This window comes from Haliotis rufescens, unplaced genomic scaffold (genome assembly GCF_023055435.1).
Source record: "Haliotis rufescens isolate VD_foot unplaced genomic scaffold, xgHalRufe1.0.p SCAF_10, whole genome shotgun sequence".
Lineage (NCBI taxonomy): Eukaryota > Metazoa > Mollusca > Gastropoda > Lepetellida > Haliotidae > Haliotis > Haliotis rufescens.
In genome coordinates this window covers 1,536,555-1,558,002 of record NW_025963780.1, presented here as the reverse complement: position 1 = coordinate 1,558,002, position 21,448 = coordinate 1,536,555, and the positions used below count along the sequence as shown (strand labels likewise).

Sequence of the window (21,448 nt, the reverse complement as noted above, 5' to 3'; positions counted from 1 at the left end):
TTTAGCAGATGTTGCTATTTGACGAAGGACCAAGCATTAGATTTTATGGTGAGAAAGGATCTGGATTATATTTTTGAATGGTACCAGAAAACACCAGCATTGTTTTAGTCCTTTACAATACACATAACTGTCCTCTGGATCATTAATTCTGTAGAAATCTTGAATTATCAGTTCTTTGAATTACTGCATGGTGGCATTCATTTTGATCCAAACTGATTAAATTCAAATTTGGTATTTTCTGGAAATTGATATTGTAAAAGAGTATCATAGCATTCCCAGAGGATCTTGGACTAATGGTGCCATAAACTGGCAACAGGCAGACCGTCAGGGAAGGTCAAGGTCACGATATTGCATCACATTCATAGGATGTGAGTGTGTAAGTGAGTTGGTTTTAACGCCGCTTTTCATGTGATGTGTCATGTGAGTATTGTTTGAGAGAAAAGTGCAAATAAAAGCTGGTTGAACATGTTTACCAGGGGAAATCAACAAGAATGCGACGGAAATGACAGATTAAGGATTATGATGGAACCGAACCCATGATACATGTACACACACACACACACACACTAACACACACACACACACATACACACATACACATACACACACATGCACACATACATACACACGCACAAAGACACACGCATACACGCACACACACATACACACACAGAGACACACACACATACACACACGCACACACAGACACACACGTACACACACACATATACACACGCACACAGACACACACATATACACGTACACACACGCACATATACACGCACATACACACACACACGCACACACACATACACACGCACACAGACACACACATACACACGCACGCATACACACACACACACGCTCCAATATACGAATTCATTATAACCATATACACCAACACAATACATAGTGGATCTCTACAAATGATGAACGGTGTACTTTGTTTCCTAACCTAACCTGGATAATGCTTGTATGTTACAGACTAATGTCCAGTATAGCTTAGGAGTAAAGCATTGAAACTATCGCCCCAGATTACGACAACATCCTGACCAAATGATGATCTCATCTTGAACCAATCGCGATCTAGATCTCATCTTGAACCAATCGCGATCTCATCTTGAACCAATCGCGATCTCATCCTGAACCAATCGCTATCTCATCTTGCACCAATCGTTATCCCATCAACCAATCGCTATCTCATTTTGAACCATTCACGATCTCATCTTGAACCAATCGCGATCTCATCTTGAACCAATCGCGATCTCATCCTGAACCAATCGCGATCTCATCCTGAACCAATCGCTATCTCATCCTGAACCAATCGCGATCTCATCCTGAACCAATCGCTATCTCATCTTGAACCAATCGCTATCTCATCTTGCACCAATCGTTATCTCATCCTGAACCAATCGCGATCTCATCTTGAACCAATCGCCATCTCATCCTGAACCAATCGCTATGTCATCCTGAACCAATCGCGATCTCATCCTGAACCAATCGCTATCTCATCCTGAACCAATCGCTATCTCATCTTGAACCAATCGTTATCTCATCAACCATTCGCTATCTCATCTTGAACCAATCGTTATCTCATCAACCAATCACGATCTTATCTTGAACCAATCGTTATCTCATCAACCAATCACGATCTCATCTTGAACCAATCGTTATCTCATCAACCAATCGCTATCTCATGTTGAACCATTCACGATCTCATCTTGAACCAATCGTTATCTCATCAACCAATCACGATCTCATCTTGAACCAATCGCGATCTCATCTTGAACCACTCACGATTTTATCTTGAACCAATCGTTATCTCATCAACCAATCGCGATCTCATCTTGAACCAATCGCGATCTCATCTTGAACCACTCACGATTTTATCTTGAACCAATCGTTATCTCATCAACCAATCGCGATCTCATCTTGAACCACCAGCGACCTCGGAGGTATACAAAACTCACGTTTCCCATCGCGATCACAATTTTATCCTGAAACAATAGCCATTGGGTATATAGTTCTACTTACTAATTGGCTCTTGCTGTGGACATCACTATAATCAGCGACAGTATGAGTATTGTACCAGGTAATTTTCTATAAATAGTTTTCGTAGCGAATCCAAATACTGCTCGTGTCTAAATAATATAACATAGAATCTGATGTTGACGAAATAACACCCTTTATTCATGATCAGTTGATGGGTGCAAAAACGGTAAAGTCATAATCATAAGACATGTGTTTCCATGTCTATGAAACGCTGTGGTCCTAAAATAACCATCAATAAACCGTTGTTTGTTTATTTGTTTGTTTTTTGTTGTTTAACGCCGCACTCAGCAATATTCAAACTATATGACGGCGGTCTGTAAATAATCGAGTCTGGACCAGACAATCCAGTGATTGATATCACGAGAATCGATCCACACAGTTGGGATACGATGACATGCATTAAACCAAGACAGCGAGCCTGACCACCCGATCCCGTAAGTCGCCTCTTACGACAAGCATAGTCGCCTTTTACGGCAAGCATGGGTTGCTGAAGACCTGTTCTACCGCGGATCTTCACGGGTCCAATAAATCGTTGAGTTTTGTAGCTAAATATATGCACATTTAGTTCTTGTGATTACATATTAATAGAGGCTGTAGTGGGTCGAAATATAATCATTATTTTATTTTATCAGTTTGTCGGACACAGATATACCACGCATCCTAATACAAATTAATCAACACCATCCCCGAAGGCCCAAAGCAGACAGTTAATGGAAAATAATTGCGATGAACCTCAGTAATGCATCTTTTTTTCAGCATATACAACGTTAATACACAATATATGTGCGTTGTGTATTAAAATGCCGGACTCTAATATTCACAGTATAATAATCATTTATAATGCGCAGGATTAAGAGGCGATTAACGGGATCGGGTGGTCAGGCTGGCTGACCTTGTTTGATGCATGTAATCGATCCCAATTGCGTGGATCGATGTCCATGACGTCAATCACAGGATTGTCAGGTCCAGACTCGATTATTTACAGACCGCCGTCATATAGCTGGAATATTGCTGGGTGCGGCTTTAAACAACAAACGAACAAACAAAGTGAAAGATCATGATAACATTATCATTATCTCGGTCTTCGGATAAATGTGCACAATAATTGCAATCTCAGCACCCTGAGGACTATACAAATATCTGTCCCTGAAGTGTTTGTATACTCCTAAATGATGTGTGTTTTGTAACATAGCCAAACAACAATAATGCACTTTGTGTCTTTTATTTTTTCGATAACCCGTTGAAATTCCGGATTAGAAAGGGCGTCAGGCAACCGATACTTATCTGATGAATCGGGTGGCCGACTAATGGGTTCGGGTGTTAAGGGGGCCGACTAATCGGTTCGGGTGGTCCATCGGCCGACTAATCGTGTCGGTTGGTAAAATGGTCGACTAATCGGGTCGTATTGTCTGTTGGCCGACTAATCATGTCGGGTGGTCAGATGGTCGACTGATCGGGTCGGATGGTCGGGTGTTAAGGTGGCCGACTTATCGGGTTGGGTGGTCTGTTGGCCGACTAATCGGGACGCATAATCGGGTGGTTAAGTAATCTGATCGGGTGGTAAGTTGGTCGACTAATCGGGTCGGATGGTCGGGTGGTCAGCTGACCGACTAATCGTGTCGGGTGGTCAGGTGACCGACTAATCCGATCCGGTGGTTTGGTTGCCGACTAATCGGGCCGGAGGTCAAGATCGGTAACCGGATTGCAAGCCATTTGTACCCCGACGACGTGTAACACTGCTCGTTGGATAAACTCAAGTATTTCCAAGCAACCGGGGACGGTGGGGTAGCCTAGTGGTTACAGCGTTCGCTCGTCACGCCGAAGACTCGGGTTCGATTCCCGACATGGGTACAATGTGTGAAGCCCATTTCTGGTGTCCCCAGCGGTGATATTGCTGGAATATTGCTGAAAGCGGTGTAAAAGTTTACTCACTCACTTACTCCAGGCAACCGTCATATAGCTTGAAAATTGTTGAAGGTTGTATTAAACAACAAACACAATATAACCGCACGTTTACTTATGATTGACTTTATATGCTTGTACTATATCGTACAAGTGATATTGAGGTTCGCACCAAAAAATCCCGCCACACAGGGCGAATGTAGAACATATGTATAGTGGGTAACAAACTCCATCCCTAAACAGGTAGTAGTGAGTTAATATGGCCATACGCCGCTTTTAGCAACATTCCAACAACACAACGGGCAACACCTGAAAAAGGATATCACACATCATATCGATGTTGGATTAAACCCCGGTGCTTCGGAGTGACGAGCGAATGCTTCAGCAACTGCTGATAAAGCCCAACCCGTTAGTATGTGCCTGTTCGTTCGTTTGTTTGTTGTTTAACGCCGCACCAGCAATATTCCAGCTCTATGACGGCGGTCTGTAAATAATCTGGACCAGACAATCATGTGATTGACATCATGAGCATCGATCCACGCAATTGGAATACGTGGACAGCATCAACCTAGTCAGCAAGCCTGACCACCTGATCCCGTTAGTCGCCTCTAACGACAAGCATAGTCGCATTTTACGGCAAGCATGGTTTGCTGAAGACCTATTCTACCCGGATCTTCACAGGTCCGCCTTTATACTAGCAAGTGAATACATGACAGTTCACTCAACTAATTACTTGCTATTAGTCGTAAATACTTAAACAGAAAGCTTCTGAACCCAGTTTGACACTGATATCGTTTCAGCACCTTCTGCACATTGTTTATTATTAGTATATAATTCCTCTGATGTAGATATGTTAGTACGTGCAAAAGTCTACATGTGATATAAATTGTGAGCTGGGGAGCTGTGATATATATATATAAATATATTCTAGTCTAGAAGCTCTGGGAAAACTATGGGCACATTCTGGCGCCAACTAAATCTAAGTCCTACCTTGCTAAGGGTTCCTACTGTAATTATATTAAATTGAGACATTACCAGTTTCATTTGTACCGTTCAAAGCAGCAGAGATCTCCGTTACTACATTGTAAGCCGTCGACGCCTCCGTCGTCCCCGTGATGTTGGTGATGTTAATGCTGAGGACCTTCTTCTCGATGGGAACCTCAACCTCTTTTGTCCGGTACTGTAAAGAGACAGAAATCTTACTAAACAGGGCAAACGTCAGACATATATCATTATTTTTTTGTAAAACGCCGCACTCAGCAATATGACACCAGCTTGTAATATTCGATCTTGGACCAGTCGGACCAGTGATTGATATTATGAGCAATCAATCGTGTTCCAGAAGCGACCAATTTAATCACCTCGTATGACTAGCATTCCAGTCCGCAATCCACACATAATTATATCTTTCAACACATAACAGAGGTCACAGAAGTGTATTGAATTAACTAAGCATGTTAGATTTCTATTGAACATTGCAGGGCGGCGGGGTAGCCTAGTGGTTAAAGCGTTCGCTGGTCACGCCGAAGACCCGGGTTCGATTCCCCACACGGGTACAATGTGTGAAGCCCATACTTATGTCATTGGGGTATGACATACATGTTTCTATGTGTAAAGCTTATGTCATGGACAAATGCCTCAGTTAAATGATAAACGATTTTATTGAACAGTATTTCAATTATTCCACGGGGTGGCAGGTTGGTGTGACAGGTAGGTTCGAAATGGTTCGGGTCTTAGAGGCTTACCACTTTGGTAAAACCCATCACTGATAAACCCAGAAACACAATCTGGGCGAGTCTGGGTAACGTCATCAGTCCGCGTGGTTTTCATCACTTCAGGCATTCCTTCCACATTAGTGAGTGAGTGAGTGAGTGAGTATGGTTTTACGCCGTTTTTAGCATTATTCCAGCAATATCACGGCGGGGGACATCAGAAATGGGCTTCACACATTGTACCCATATCGGGAATCGAACCCGGTGATTCAGCGTGACGAGCGAACGCTTTAACCACTGGGCTACCCGCCTTCCACATTAAGCTGATACACCGTAATATAACTGAAATACTGTTCAAAGCGGTGTAAAATCCAACTCACTCACTCACTTCAAGCGGTACACGTCTACGACTTGCGTTAAACCCTGTACCATGTGTTGACATTATAGTAGCAGACAGACCTAAGATCAGTCGGCCCCGCATCTGGGAGTGTTGTACTCTGTGGAGGGGAATGTCTTTAACATACTTCCTGCTTGCAAAAATAGTGCAATACCCTATCATGGCTTTGATATCTTGCCTACCGCTCGCAGCTTATTGGGAAGAATGTCGATGTAAGACGTGGTGTTAGAAATGTTAACATATCTTTCTTTCAAACGGCTGTGAATCCACAACCAACGTCTTGAAGAACAAAATTTTACATTACATTTAACAATTTTTTCATTAATATATTTCCTGTTGTCCATGATTTTCGGTGGTGGATGTTGTTTAACGCTTACAACTCCAATATTCCAGCTCTATCACTGCGGTTAGCAAAACATCAGGATTGAACCCGGAAAACCAATGGACGATAGCATCAACACCGGTCCATGCCGGGGTACGAAGTCACGTGGTGTTGACTCTGGGGACAGGCATGACGTGCTTGGGATCACGATTGACTCGGTTTAGATAGTGTAAGCAGTGTTGTTTGTATGACAAGATTGGTGACTATGTTTCCCTACATGTCGAGAAATATTCTAGCAGCACCAGCCAATGGCGTCTACATTTCACAACTTGTGAGGTACAATCGAGCATTCTCTTTCAGCGAAGATTTTCTCTTGATAAAAAGCTGCTTCATCAGTTTTAAAAGAAACAAGGCCTCAGTAAAACTTTCAAGTTTAATGTTTGTTTGTTTGTTTGTTGTTTAACACCCACGCAGCAATATTCCAGCTATATGACGGCGGTCTGTAAATAATCGAGTCTGACTAACGGGATCGGGTGCTCAGGATCGCTGACTTGGTTGATGCATGTCATCGACCCCAATTGCGTGGATCGATGCTCATGATGCAAATCACTTGATCGTCTGGTTATTATTATTTACAGACCGACGTCATATAGCTGGAATATTGCTGAGTGTTGTGTGAAACAACAAACAAACAAATAAACTTGTATGTGACAAGCCTTAATACCATACTACAACCAGCAATAGAGACAATGTGCATTAGCATATATGCGTTTGGTATAGGTTTGATTGCCGGTGATTGTATGACACACAGCGTAAGTTGGGGAGCTGGGCACCGGATAGTTGTGTGGTTAGACAGGTCGCGCTGACCACCTGATGCAGACCACATCTCATGCCTGTTCATACCAGGAGTGGGCCAGGTGGCCTAGTCGTTTAAGGCGCCGCGATTCGCTGTGCGTCCCTTGGGCACGCAAGAAACCCATCTTTGTGGGTTCGAATCCCGGTTCGCCCCAGTTATTTTTCTAGGTCTGTCAGCACCGTACCCGTGATCGTGGGTTTCACCGAAGTGGTAAACGTCTGAGACCTGCATCACTTCGGGCTTTCCACCCACATTAAGCTGACACGCCGTGATATAACTGGAATACTGTTAAAAGCGGCGTTAAACCCAACTCACTCACTCATATCAGGAAGTCCTCATTCTCTAAGAGTCACCCATTCCTGGAAGTATTGCCAATGTCCAAAGTGTAGGATGCACGTTTTACCCTCCTACAGGTGAGGTGAAATTGGGTTTAACGTCGCGTCCAAGATTATTGCACTTACTTGTATATAGCGACGTGCATCCACTTGTTTGTGTGGCTGCTTGTACTGGTCCGGACTGATGCCGATTTATAGTGCTAGCTCACTCAGATACCATGCCGCAGTTTAACATAAATACCCCACTCAGACACAGCATACTGACTCCGAGCCGACCAGTCCTTGTTTTAGGCCCTTAATGCCGAGCGCCAGACAAGATAACAACAAGTACAATCTTTTAACGTCTTTTGGTATGTCGCGGCCGGGGATCGAACCCCGGACCTTCCGCTCTCCAGGCGGACGCTCTACCACTAGATCACGGAGGCGGTTTACTCTCGTACAAGACAAGGGCCGGGGAATCATACACCTTCAGAACGTGGGAGTAGAGCTAGCATCTCACTGGGCTCTGTGATTCCACGATCCTATTTCCAGAACTAATTATCCATTGCAGCACGCCGCACATTGTCCTGGCTATCATGGCCGTTTTATGAGTGTTGAGTTCCTGTTTATGACGACATTAGGTGTTGGGAGACATTTGTAGTACTGGAGCATGTAGGTTGATGGAGCAGAAGGAACAGAAGTCAGATGATCGGGTCTTGGTGTGTGTGTGTGTGTGTGTGTGTGTGTGTGTGTGTGTGATTGTTGTAATAGACGGACGGCCTCCGTGGTCTAGTGGTAGAGCGTCCGCCTGGAGAGCGGAAGGTCCGGGGTTCGATCCCCGGCCGCGTCATACCAAAAGACGTTAAAAGATGGTACGGTCTGGCGCTCGGCATTAAGGGGATAAAACAAGGACTGGTCGGCTCGGAGTCAGTATACTGTGTCTGAGTGGGGTATTCATGTTAAACTGCGGCATGGTATCTCAGTGGGCTGGCATTATATCGGCATCAGTCCGGACTAGTACAAGCAGCCAAACAAACACACGTACATGCACGTCGCTATGTAAGTGCAATAATCTTGGACGCGACGTTAAACCCCATTTCACCTCACCTGTAATAGACGACAAAATGAGGATTGGTTGGACGAGAGAGAGAGAGTATAGCTACAAAGGGGCACATGTCTTCAATGCAGTAAGAGTGAGTGAGTGAGTTGGGTTCAACGCCGCTTTTAACAGAATTCCATTTATATCGCGTCGTGTCAGCTTAATGTGGGAGGAAAGCCCGAAGTGATGCAGGTCTCGAGCATGGCATGGTGCTGACAAACCTAGAAATATAATCGGGGCGAACCGGGATTCGAACCCACAATCATAGGTTTCTGGCGTGCCCAAGGGACGCAACTCTGCACAGCGAATCGCGGCGCCTCAGATGACTGCCCCACCCTGTCCCCAATGCGGTTAGTTATGACATGTTATTGCGGTTAGAAAAATTGGTCTTTCTTTTCTTAAAATCCGAGTGTGGGATATGAGAGTATGTGTACACGAATTTTGAAAATAAATATTCTGTGGTTACTTCTCTCAGACTTTCTGGATGAAACATTTGAAAAAAGGAGCTCACTACAAAAAAATGTGAAATAAGAGTTTGATTATATCTATGACACGTTTAGTATCGTCATGTTATTTTTGTTTACTTATAAATTAATAATCAGTTATCAAGATTATAAAACCCCGAATCATTGCTATATATTCAGGTAGAGCTGATTTTCTCCTTCTAGATTGCGTCATTGCGCTTTTGTGTATTTACACAGACGAAATTTGTTTTTTATTTGTCAAACGAAATATGTTTAGTTTCGTTAACACACTGCGTTTGACACGAAATACTTGAGACTTTGACTGATCATATAAAAAATCAATTATTTCCAAACCTGACAGAATTTTTTAATATGAGTCCACTGTACGATTCTGACTATATCATAAGAATGTGTTTGTGAATTATTATCAAATAGTGATGATACCAGGTTTCGGCGAAATGATGCACGTATCCTGCCCCATCGGTGGTTACGTCACGATGAAATCGGTACTTGTTCAAGAAGACTGACGGAATACTGCTGCGGGATAGCATGACGTTTCGCATCTCGTGCGCCATAAGCGACAGATCGCATCTGTGATGAGCCTCTGATCCCCAACCTTAGGGCAACACTTGACCGGGAGTCAAGGATTATGTCTCTGGCATCAATGCATGCAAAGAGTCTAGACCCTAAAGGTTAATAAGGTTCTAACGATACTGTCAGACTAACCACAGCGAGAGAGAGAGAAGGGGGGGGGGGGGGGGGGAGAGAAAGGGCGAGAGACAGAGAGAAAGAGAGAGACTGAAAGATAGAGACAGATTGACACAGAGAGAGAGGGGAGGGAGGGAGAGAGAAAGGGCGAGAGAGAGAGAAAGAGAGAGATAGAGAGACATATTGACACAGAGAGAGAGGGGGAAGGGAAAGAGAGAGGAAGGGCGAGAGAGAGAGAGAGAGAGAGAGAGAGAAAGAGAAAGAGACAGATTGACACAGACAGAGAGATAGAGGAAGGGAAAGAGAGAGAAAAGGCGAGAGAGAGAGAGAGAGAGAGAGAGAGAGAGAGAGAGAGAGAGAGAGAGAGAGAGAGAGAGGGACAGACTGTATTCATTTGGCCGTCTGTAAATAATCGAATCCGGAGCAGGCAATCCAGTCATTGACACCATGAACATGGATCTGCGCAATTTGGATATAACATGCATCAACCAAGTCAGCGGGCCTGACCACCCGATCCCGTTAGTTGCGTCCGACAACCATGGGAAGAAGGCCAATTATAACCCGGACATTCTCGGGTACGAGCGAAACTCATTAATATCAAGTAAAAACGACAAAGATAGTCTTTATATTGTTTAGCTTGGGCAAACAAAACACAAGTTGTGCACATGTCAACAATCAGTGAACGTATCACATTACTATATTATAACATGCTTATCAGCGCTGGAAAGGTCACTTGAAAACGCATGTACATGTATACGGTTTCAATGAGAAGAGCAAGCATCTTTCACGCATCTTATGCCTGCATCTTCACTTGATACAGCTCCGTCTGAAATGTTTGTTGCACAATATATTCACTTATTAGAATCTCACTCAGCATGAGAGGTACAGAAACTCATTACAAAAAATATACATTTGATAATTCAAATTCACTCTACTCATCACTGTGGGCTGTGACGTCATGTGCACGTCACCTGTTGTTAAATACTCATTGATGTGATGCATGTAACATCGCCTATGATACCCGTATCAAATACATCCCCATCGAGTAACCTGTTCCTCTTTGTTTCATTTTGGCCACCATCAAACATGGGTGCACACTTTTTTATCTTATCTCGACATGTGAGTTAGTTTGGTTAAGAGTTGCGTCCCTTGGGTACGCCAGAAACCTATGATTGTGGGTTCGAATCCCGGATCGCCCCGATTATGTTTCTAGGTTTGTCAGCACCATACTCGTGCTCGTGGGTTTCACCGAAGTGGTAAACGTCTGAGACCTGCACCACTTCGGGCTTTCCTCCCACATTAAGCTGACACGCCGCGATGTAACAGGAATACTGTTAAAAGCTGCGTTAAACCCAACTCACTCACTCACACCCATATATATCTGGAACTGATATGTCCGTATTGTAAATTAATGTGTGAGTGAATCATGTTTTACGCCGCAGTTGGCAATAGTCCGGCAGTATCCCGGCAGGAGATACAACAAATGAGCTTCACACATGGTACCGATGTGGGGTTCGAACCCGGCCTTCGAGCGATCGCTTTAACCACTTGGCTACTCCACCGCCCCGTAGAGTAAATGAAACAGAATACATACCGCATTATAGCAGGCAGTGATCAGGTTATCCGGGAAAAGATTCCTGAAAGGAAAAGAATATTGTGATTATGATGTCACGAGGAACGAATAAGAAATGGAAAAATATGTCTTACGTGCTACTGATATCACATCTCTAAATTATATACAATAATGCCACATCATACATACGACTATTCCCGCACATATATTATTATTATTTTCAGTAGTAGTAGTAGTGGTAGTAGTAGTTGTTGTAACATTGCTATTATTATTATTGATCTTCATCATCATCACCATCATCATCACCATCATCTAAAAATCCACACATTTCCTAAACACCACCGCCATCATCATCATTCTCGTCATCATCAGAAATATATTTAATTATAAATGTAGACAAATAGCTGACACGTTACTTCGTATGACAAAAGACGCACTGGTATCTGAAATGAATCCCTGCCTTAGAATCCGTATAAATATACATGGATGTATAAAACAAACCAAAAAACTAAAATATCGATACGGACAATAAGAGTCTAAGCACACTATATCTAGCACAGAATAAGGCAGAATGCGCCAAATATCCCAGTTTTGTGTGAGTACTGCTGTGCCTAAATATACCATCAAATAAGACAGCAATTTACATTTGCTTTGCCGTTTCAAAAGGGTTCAGTCATATAGGGCACGTTCAATTAATCCCTTCTTTCATAGCAGCTTACATAATGATACATAGGACTTAATTCAATTTAGAGACACTTAAGGCGATTGAGGAGACACACAAGGTCAATCAGCTGCCACACGTGGTCAACCCAGGGCTTTAAGTCCGCATGACCAAACCAGAATGTTGCACTGTAAGTTTCAAAGTCGACGACTAAAGTTTGTTTCCATGGACAATAAATGACAACGAGAAAGTTGTGATAACACCCTTCACATGCCATTTCTGGCAAACTCCGAACAGAATACATAATTGCAAAGAGTGGACATAAACCCGATCTAATTCAAAATCAATTACACGTTGTGTATAAGTAGGACTAGGGGATTGCTGGCGTGCTCAGAACCACAGTGTATAATCCTCTTATTGCTGTATAGCGTGAACGATGGGGCTTTTGTCTCTATCCCCTGTAATCATTGCGGGACATGCACGTAGCTGACGTCTTTTGCAGACCCGTTGTCCAAACTTGCCCGGATTGATCCTTCGCCGACGGTGCACCGTTCTTGAAGGACAGTGATAAGTTGGTAAGCGGTTGCCTTAGTATGAAGAGTGTCTGGTTTATTTCTTCTGCCTCGCTACCCACAGCAAAGTGGGACATACAGCTTCGCAAACCGAACGCAGGAGATTCTCGTTATCTCGAACTACAGTAAATCGACATAATGATTCAGAATATGGTACTTCAATACCTCGACATATTGAGAAGATGTTACTTCAATAACTCGACATATTGAGAAGATGTTACTTCAATAACTCGACATATTGAGATGTTACTTCAATAACTCGCAAACTGTACGCAGAAGATTCTCGTTATCTCGAACTACAGTGAATCGACATACCGATTCAGAAGATGTAACTTCAATACCTCGACATATTGAGAAGATGGTACTTCATTGACGCGAGACATTAAGAAAAGACGGCACTTCAATAACGCGACATATTCAAAATATGCTACTTCAATAACTTGACATATTGAGATGTTACTTGAGAAGAGTGTTCTTCAATAACTCGACATATTCAGAAGATGTTACTTCACTAACTCGAAAATACAGCCTCAGAAGTTGGTACTTGAATTACTCAATATATTGAGATGTCACTTCAATAACAGGACATATTGAGAAGATATTACTTCAATATCTTGACATATTGAGAAGATTGTACTTCAATAACTCGACATATTCAGAAGATGTTACTTCACTTACTCGAAAATACAGCCTCAGAAGTTGTTACTTGAATTACTCAATATATTGAGATGTCACTTCAATAACAGGACATATTGAGAAGATTGTACTTCAATAACTCGACATATTCAGAAGATGATACTTCAATAACTCGACATATCATGAGAAGATGTAACTACAATAACTCTAAAATACTGGGAGTAAGTCGAGATGCATCAGGCGATGGTACTTAAAACAACTCGATAAATCAAGCAATGGCACTGTAGTTACTCTGGCGATGTTACTTCTATAGGTAAATATTCCTCAAGAAAATGTCTCTTAAGTAACTCGATATATGGCGATGTTACTAGAGTACCGTGATATGTGGCGCAATAAGAAGATATAATAATGGGGTATATCGACATGTTGCTTTAAAGGAGGCAACGAGAGTAACTCTCTGTACATGGCTTAATAAGGTGTAACTAAAGTAACCGATGTTACTTATGCTATGATTTTGGGTTAACCTAATACAAGTCATAACACGATGCTACTCAATTTAGCAACTTCAGGCGAAGTTATTGAATTAACCCAGCATCTGGCTGAACGCTCTGTTACCACACGCATTGTATGTCCGTATGTGTCGATGTCATCTTAAGAAATCGAGAAGTGGTTCCGGCGTATATTTGTAAAATCGCTTTTCGTTTGTCCTCCAGAAACACAAACTGGATGTCTCGGCGTATTGCCACACAACTGACGTTGCATTTTATGTTTTCGGCATTATCAGAATATTCTTATGAATTATTTGGCCTTCTTAACTCGAGACCGAATGTGTCCATATATCATTAAAAGTAATATTATTTGAGTATGTCTACTATCAAAATAAACCTCTTGTGTAGAAGGCCTGATATATTCAGTGATTCATTCAGATAATATTGCACACTGCTATTTTGTACTCACGCCCAGTGGAATATGTTTCGGCGGATAATCGAGACTGGTTATTCTCTGGCGTTGACGTTTTCTGTTTGTTGATCGGATTTTTTTTTTACATTCGAGCAAGTGTCAATATCTATTATATAAAATGCATATCCTACAAGCCACATCATGCCGAACAGTAAAAGAGAGATTCTGGGCAGGTAAACCAGAGGTTGATAACAAGAACGTTGATCAACGTCATCGAAGCGTGGTGACATAAAAAACACCATCACACATTGTGCCAATAATAATTTTAGTCGTCTCTAAGGATTTTTATTTTTTTATATTTTTTGTGTGTTTAACGCCGCACTCATCAATGTCCTAGCTTTATGAAGGCGGTCGGTAAATAATCGAGTCTGGACCAGACAGTCGAGTGACGATACGATGACATGTATCAACCAAGACAGCGAGCCTGACCACCCGATCCAGTTAGTCGCCTCTTACGACAAGCACAGTCACTTGTTACGGCCAGCATGAGTTGCTGAAGGCCTATTCTACCCCGGATCTACCCCGGATCTTCACGAATCCATCTCTGATAACCAGTGCCACTTGGTAAACACAATCAACCTTGCAATCCACCAAAAGAGACATCATGTGTGGACCTTTCCCTACAGAGGACAGTGTGTACTGCCAGTGCACGAAGTGCAAACAAATCGTTATATGTTCCACAGCATTTGATCGCTATAAATTTTAGTTGATGAGGTTCCAATAAATGTTTGCCACAGACTGAACTCTATACCATCTCATCCAAAGAGCAAGGGTTTCTGAATCGTCTGAGCGATTCGCTGTGCAGAGTTTACTCCCTTCGTCGAGGTAGGATTCGATGATCACGGCTTCGAATCTCAAATTACTGTGGTTGTGATTGTTATCTGAGTGGGTTTCAACAAAGGGCAACGTCTAAAAGCTGCGTCTCTTTTCTCTTTCTTCAAACAGTCATGCCTTTAAACACCGATCACAGCGGCGTACAACCCAATTCACTAACTATGAGAGTGTAACGTCCACGATGAAACAAATGCACACCGAAAATCCAATCCTCTGTTAATAAATCATAAACTTGTACAACGTGCTCATTATATAACATAATGAAGAGCTTAGAGCTTAAATGCACTTTGGCCCTTTTTGCTTATTATTGCATAAATAACATTGATAAGTTATTGTCTACCTGTAGAAAACATATTGTATGTTTTCATTGATGCGTTTTTGAAATATAGCTACTTAAAATTCTATAACAGGGCCAAAGTCAAGTTCCAAAAGGGCCAAAGTCATTTGCTAGATTTTGGCCCTTTTAGCTCTCATTTCCGCGTGTAGTTGAGAATGGTTGTCTGAGAGAGATTTTGAAAGTTTGGACACCTTATAATCATATTTCAACTATTACAACAAAGTTGGCAACAGTAGTTTAAATCATTTTAAATAATTAAAAGTACTTCAATAGTATGTGTTTGTACTTTCAGTAGTGGTTTATCAATCTCACATGTTAAATCACATGCAAATGCCCGAGGGTAAGAAGGGCCAAAATACAGATATTGGCCCTTTCCACCCTTACAAAAATTTAAAACGTAGGTTTATTTCCTTTTTTGAATGTTTTTTTATAACAACATTTATATCTCTGCTGTCACAATGCCTTAATGTCGAGGAATTTATCGGTAGAAAAAAGTTCATTAACATCCATAATATTATGCGTTTTCATCACTTTTCTCAAAACAGACTCTACATGAAATTGGCCCTTATGGCTCTAAGCTCTTTTTATTGTTCTTTTTGAAAACTGGAGTTAAGTTACGTAATCAGTGAGATTGACACTCCTTATTTCAAGATTAGATCAAATATATATATTTTTTAGTATTACCAGACGGAACTGGGATTAAAACAAGAAAAACAATGCACAAATGAAGCAGATTCAGTAATAAAGTAAAAACTGGCACCAATGCTAAGTATGGACATGTTTGCAATTCTGAGTTGGTCTCTGGGAGTCTTTACGTCTTTTACAGTCCAACCACTCTGCCCTACGCACGACACTTCATGCCAAATTTGACCAGAGGATGAAAAACGTGTTAAACGCATGTGTTTCTTGTAGGGTGCTTGTGCCACCTATTGGAGTCTTTCTGGGGATGAACCAAAGTGAACTAAGCTAAGAAAAGCGACCTCATTGCTTCTCTTGATTTGGGATCAAAACACTTGCTGGCACTGCCATGGAACATACGGACTTGGGTGTATTTATTTAAGAGTATGTCGTATTGATCATGTTGTCGTGATGGTTTGCTGATTCAGAGAACAAATATCCCAAACACTGTTCAAATATTTGGTTACATTAACACGGGAAAGTCAACTGTTCTTGTGGTAATTGTTTAGTCAATAGAACCGTTCTCCTTATTCCGCCCTGTCGGCCATTATCTACTATTGATGGCTATGAAATCATCGGAACAGCATAGCTGTGTTTGTATTACAAAGACCTGCACCGACCCGTCAGTTGTATTTTGTCAATAACCTGAGTTACAGTTTAGTTTCTTGTAGTATACATTGTATGATTCACTGACTAGGGCTGTCGTGTAGCCGAGTGGTTATCCCCCCCCCCCCCCCCCCCCCTCTCGTTCTCACTCTCCCGTCCCCTCCGTTTCTCTCGTTCTCTCTCTGTCACTCTCTTCCTCCCTCTGTCAGTATCTCTCTCTCTCTCTCTCTCTCTCTCTCTCTCTCCGTGATATTCCTGTTAAATGCCGCGTAAAACCATGCTCAGTCACTCACTCACTGACGATGCTCTCCCAAGTTTGCTACTTGTAAGTATTTGTGAATAATAAATATATATCAGTAAATATTCTTGTTTTTTATCAATTCTACACTTACAATAATAGGAAATAATTCAATTGGATTGCAAAATATCACAAAATCCTTTGTGCAGGTCCCAATAGTTCGATTTTATCAAATTTGTATTCATTTTTTATAAAGAATTCACTTTTAGATATATTACAAACGAGTAAGGAATCTCAATAAATATTCAAGAGATTCTAATATGGGATTAACGGTTTTATAAGAGTTTAAATCAACGCCGATGAATCACTTTGATAATGCTATATTTCCATATTGTGTGGTATGACCCTGCTGGCTTCAGACTCAATTCTTTCGTACAAAGAAATGCAAATATATCTCTTCGGTTCGCGACGCTATACGTGCGATGGAACAACGTCTTGATGCACTGTCATATCACAAGGAGGATTCCAATAAATCAACAATATATGTGAGAAATAAACACAATAAGAAAGTCATCGTTTCAGGGCGAGGTTTCAGTAACACCGACATCAGACGCTGAATCCATTTATTGCCTGCAGTAACCGAGGAAGCAGAAATGCTGAATATGAAAATATGAAAATTACAATACCTAATGTACTTATCGTAAATATGTACTATCACCATCAGTTAAAATAAGACTGCGTTATGTTTAGCTTGGATAAAAAAAAGCGACACTTTTTCATCGGCACTATCAAAACGAACCATCAAAATACCGACCATCAATATCCTAAGGGCAGTCGTAGAACCGCTTGTGTAATGACGCATTCGCCCATAGATCAGAGATTGCGCGGTGGCGACCCTTTCTCACGATACGACACTTCGCGAGAATCGATGAGAACTCATGAGATCCCGTGAGCCAAAGCTACAGCGCCCCCTGTCTGTCAGGCCCCGAACTATCGAGCTCTACCAACGAGACCAGATCGTCAGAGCGATCGACTGGGTAATTTAGTCGCCGAGCGGAAAGGGGGGTTTTAGTGAATTAAACAAGTGAAAGCGATAATGGTAACAAAATGAAGTGTGGGTCTGCCAAGGTCCGATTCAGTCTGCCTGTCGATATATTTAAGAGGTCGAGGTTTCGCAATGGCCGACTCTTGCATTTTGAGGAGCACCGTTAACATACGATCGCCTATCTCCTGTCAGGGAGAGAGTGAGTTTGGATTAACACCGCTTTGATCACTATTTCATTTACAGTTGACTCACGCGAAGACCGTTATTACTTTAGTGGCACCATCGATCACGAGCATACGCTCACAAACCAAGGATCCTAATCAGGTGTGAGTGAGTGAGTGTTTGAATGTTAACGCAGACAACCAGTGAAGCTACTGGGGACCCTTTCTCCACGACTCCCCACGGGTTGAGGAGAATCTGGAATTCGGACCAAGGATCCTGTCATGGCTAAGGGAGGTAACTCTGCACAGTGAACTGCGGCGCCTTTGGCAATGGTGGAATTGTATCCCTATCTAGTGTCTGCTAGGACTGAGAATAATTACATGAATGTGATAGGATAGTCTTGATTTATATTCAGGATGATTTGATCTGTCTTATTGGATTTTCTTTAACTTTATAAGAAGTCTTTCTCCATAGATACATTTATAAATGATGGGATGAAATGCGTCCTTCGCCCATGAACATTTTATGAATGTAGAAACACATCCTAAGAATTATATAATTATATATATATATATATATATATATATATATATATATATATATATATATATATATATATATATATATATATTACAATGAGAAATATGAGGAATATGAAGTAATTCCCCATTGTGTATCCCGATATCAGATATTATGTTTCTATTTAAGATGTATTATTCCCATGCTGATGCATATCTATCAACATAACATAACAGTCAAGTGTATAGCGTTTGAGTGGATGAACGCACTCGTGGCGTGGTATCGCCTTAGACAAGTGAATTTGGTTTTTATCACCTTGCAGTGAATGGGTACCCGGTAGGTGAGGATGAACTGCAATGTCAAACCTTCTTGCTCCTAAAAGGTAGCTTGGAGAGTCAAACACTTGCAGGTGAACATAAACACTTACTTTTGTAAAAAATATGTGAATGAAGGGTGCTATCGATAGGGTGAGGTGAGGTGAAATGGGGTTTAACGTCGCATCCAAGTTTATTGCACTTATATAGCGACGTGCAAGCACGTGTGTGTGTGTGTGTGTGTGGCTGCTTGTACTAGACCGAACTGATGCCGATTTATAGTGCTAGCTCACTGAGATACCATGCCGCAGTTTAACATGAATACCCCACTCAGACACAGTATACTGACTCCGAGCCGACCAGTCCTTGTTTAAGCCCCTTAATGCCGAGCGCCAGACAGGGTAACAACAAGTACCAACTTTTAACGTCTTTTGGTATGACGCAGCCGGGGATCGATCTCCGGACCTTCCGCTCTCCGGGCGGACGCTCTACCACTAGACCACGGAGGCGGTCCTATCGATAGGGCAGGACACGCTTACTCTTTTCGCGAACACCTGGTGTCATCGCTGAGTTTCAGTAACCCGTTCTTAACATTTTTACCACTATTTTGCTTTTGCGCCTAGTAGAATATGTTGCGGCCGGTAATCGATACTTTTTTGTACTTCTCAGGGAGCTGAGAACGACATTGGAATACACACTGTCCGAGTTCAAATGCTATGCGTTTTGTACATACGTAGAGTAGCGCCTTACGCTCTGTATACTTCTGGAGTATATTCACCTTAAGAAGGAAACGGCTCGTATGGTAGCATCTGTGGTTACAATGGTGAAGGTTGCCGACCCAATCTGCTTTATGATGAGAACACAACGTTTCGGAGTATGTACTTACTCCTTCATCAGGTAAGTAAATGCTATGAAGCAGAGAACATATATATGTACATGTGAGAACCACAAACGTAATTTATTAAGATAACAAAAGTGGAAACTTAACAAGGGAAGCCAACAGTTAGTTAGCGATGATAGGGATTATTTCATGGTGGGCTGTAGATGGTCCAGGGCCCACTTGCACAAAACGATCTTAGCACTAAGACTATTGTAAGCCTATGTTAAAGTATTGGAGTTAAGATCATCCTAGCGCTAAGATCGCTTTGTGCAAGTGGGCCCTGATCAGACCAGTGACAGAAAGCATGAGAACCACGCCTTCGGGGTTGCCACGCCATCAGCAAGTCGCATGACCACTCGACCCGATTGTTGTCATGGATGGGATACTAGGGACCTGTGCTGGCCAGACTGATTAATATTGGATAGTATATCATATTTTAAACTATAACTAGTTGTAAAACTTAGTAATAATCCTGTAAATATCGATGATTTGAAGAATAGAAATACTCTAAAAAAAACCTGTTCCTCTGCCCCAACGGTAAGCGTGTGCTTTTTGTTCATGTGTCGAACACTATTTCTTCGCTTGTATTGACAGTTAACGTTGTCATGAAAACTGTTATTTCGTACTACATTAACCCTTGATGTATTTACCCTTTGTAAATAGTTATTGTTTTAATATACAATATACGTCAGTTCATCATCATAAATAGCTGCCACCAGTTGTCAAACCAAACAGAACAATCACAATTACATGCCTCTATCAATAAAGCCAAACTTGCAGTATCTTTTTGTATAAAACAAACCATTCAAGGATCGTATAAGAACAATCGGCAAACGCATCTCGCAAAGGAAGAAGCTGAAAGGATGGATGTCATACGAACGGAAAAGCGATTCTGTAAACAATTCAGCAAAGGTGTGACTCTTCATGTCTAACAAGAAAACAACATTTGTTAAACAATACCTGAACACAGAGTCTATATGATTGCAAACCGCTACATGCTGCTCTATAAATATAAAACCTTCAGTAAACAAACAGCGCTTCACACTCAAAGCGGTTACAGGCAGTGATCAATCCTATACATAACACAGAATCTCAACAAATGCAAATACCTTCAGAGAATGGTCATGAAACCCCTCTTAAGCTCTTGTCAACGGCCATCTATTTTCGGTGCTCTTAAACCATCATTGATAAAGACAGTCATTCAAAAAGCAAAGCTCTCCTTCCACGGACGTCAAAGACGAACGGAATCCAATGCACGATATCATGTTTGCACAACGCAGCGATCGGCAGATTTGCTTGTCTATTGCGTCATTTCCGGCGTTCAATTTCCGGTGGCTATATCGTCTTTTTAACCAGAAAGCCGACGTCTAGGAACAGGCAGATACGAGTCTTGAGTAGAGAGGCAAACAGTGGAATCATGTTGGGAGAGGTTGACCCTTGAATCAAAGCTAGAGCTGTGTAAACGGGAGTATTGAACGGGAGTGCAAGGTTTTAAAACTGTGTCAACGAAATACAAATGTGTCATTTTCACCCCTGTACTGTTGAACGCTTCAGCATGACTTTCTGGTTCTCTATATGAATTGTTGTACGTTCAGTATGTAATTATC

The 21,448-nt window shown here is 41.8% G+C and overlaps 1 protein-coding gene across 2 annotated transcripts in view; it reads right to left on the bottom strand.

The window, feature by feature from the left end:
- Window positions 1-21,448, bottom strand: part of LOC124145473 (excitatory amino acid transporter 1-like) — a 102,334-nt gene that overhangs the window by 23,814 nt on the left and 57,072 nt on the right. Inside the window, exons 2-3 of one of the 2 annotated variants that reach the window (XM_046515248.2) lie at window positions 11,421-11,463; window positions 4,990-5,134 (exon numbers count right to left, since the gene is read on the bottom strand). In XM_046515248.2, coding sequence (XP_046371204.1) covers window positions 4,990-5,134; window positions 11,421-11,463 — 188 coding nt within the window. The remainder of the gene's footprint in view (window positions 1-4,989; window positions 5,135-11,420; window positions 11,464-21,448) is intronic. The other variant, XM_046515249.2, reaches the window with a different exon arrangement.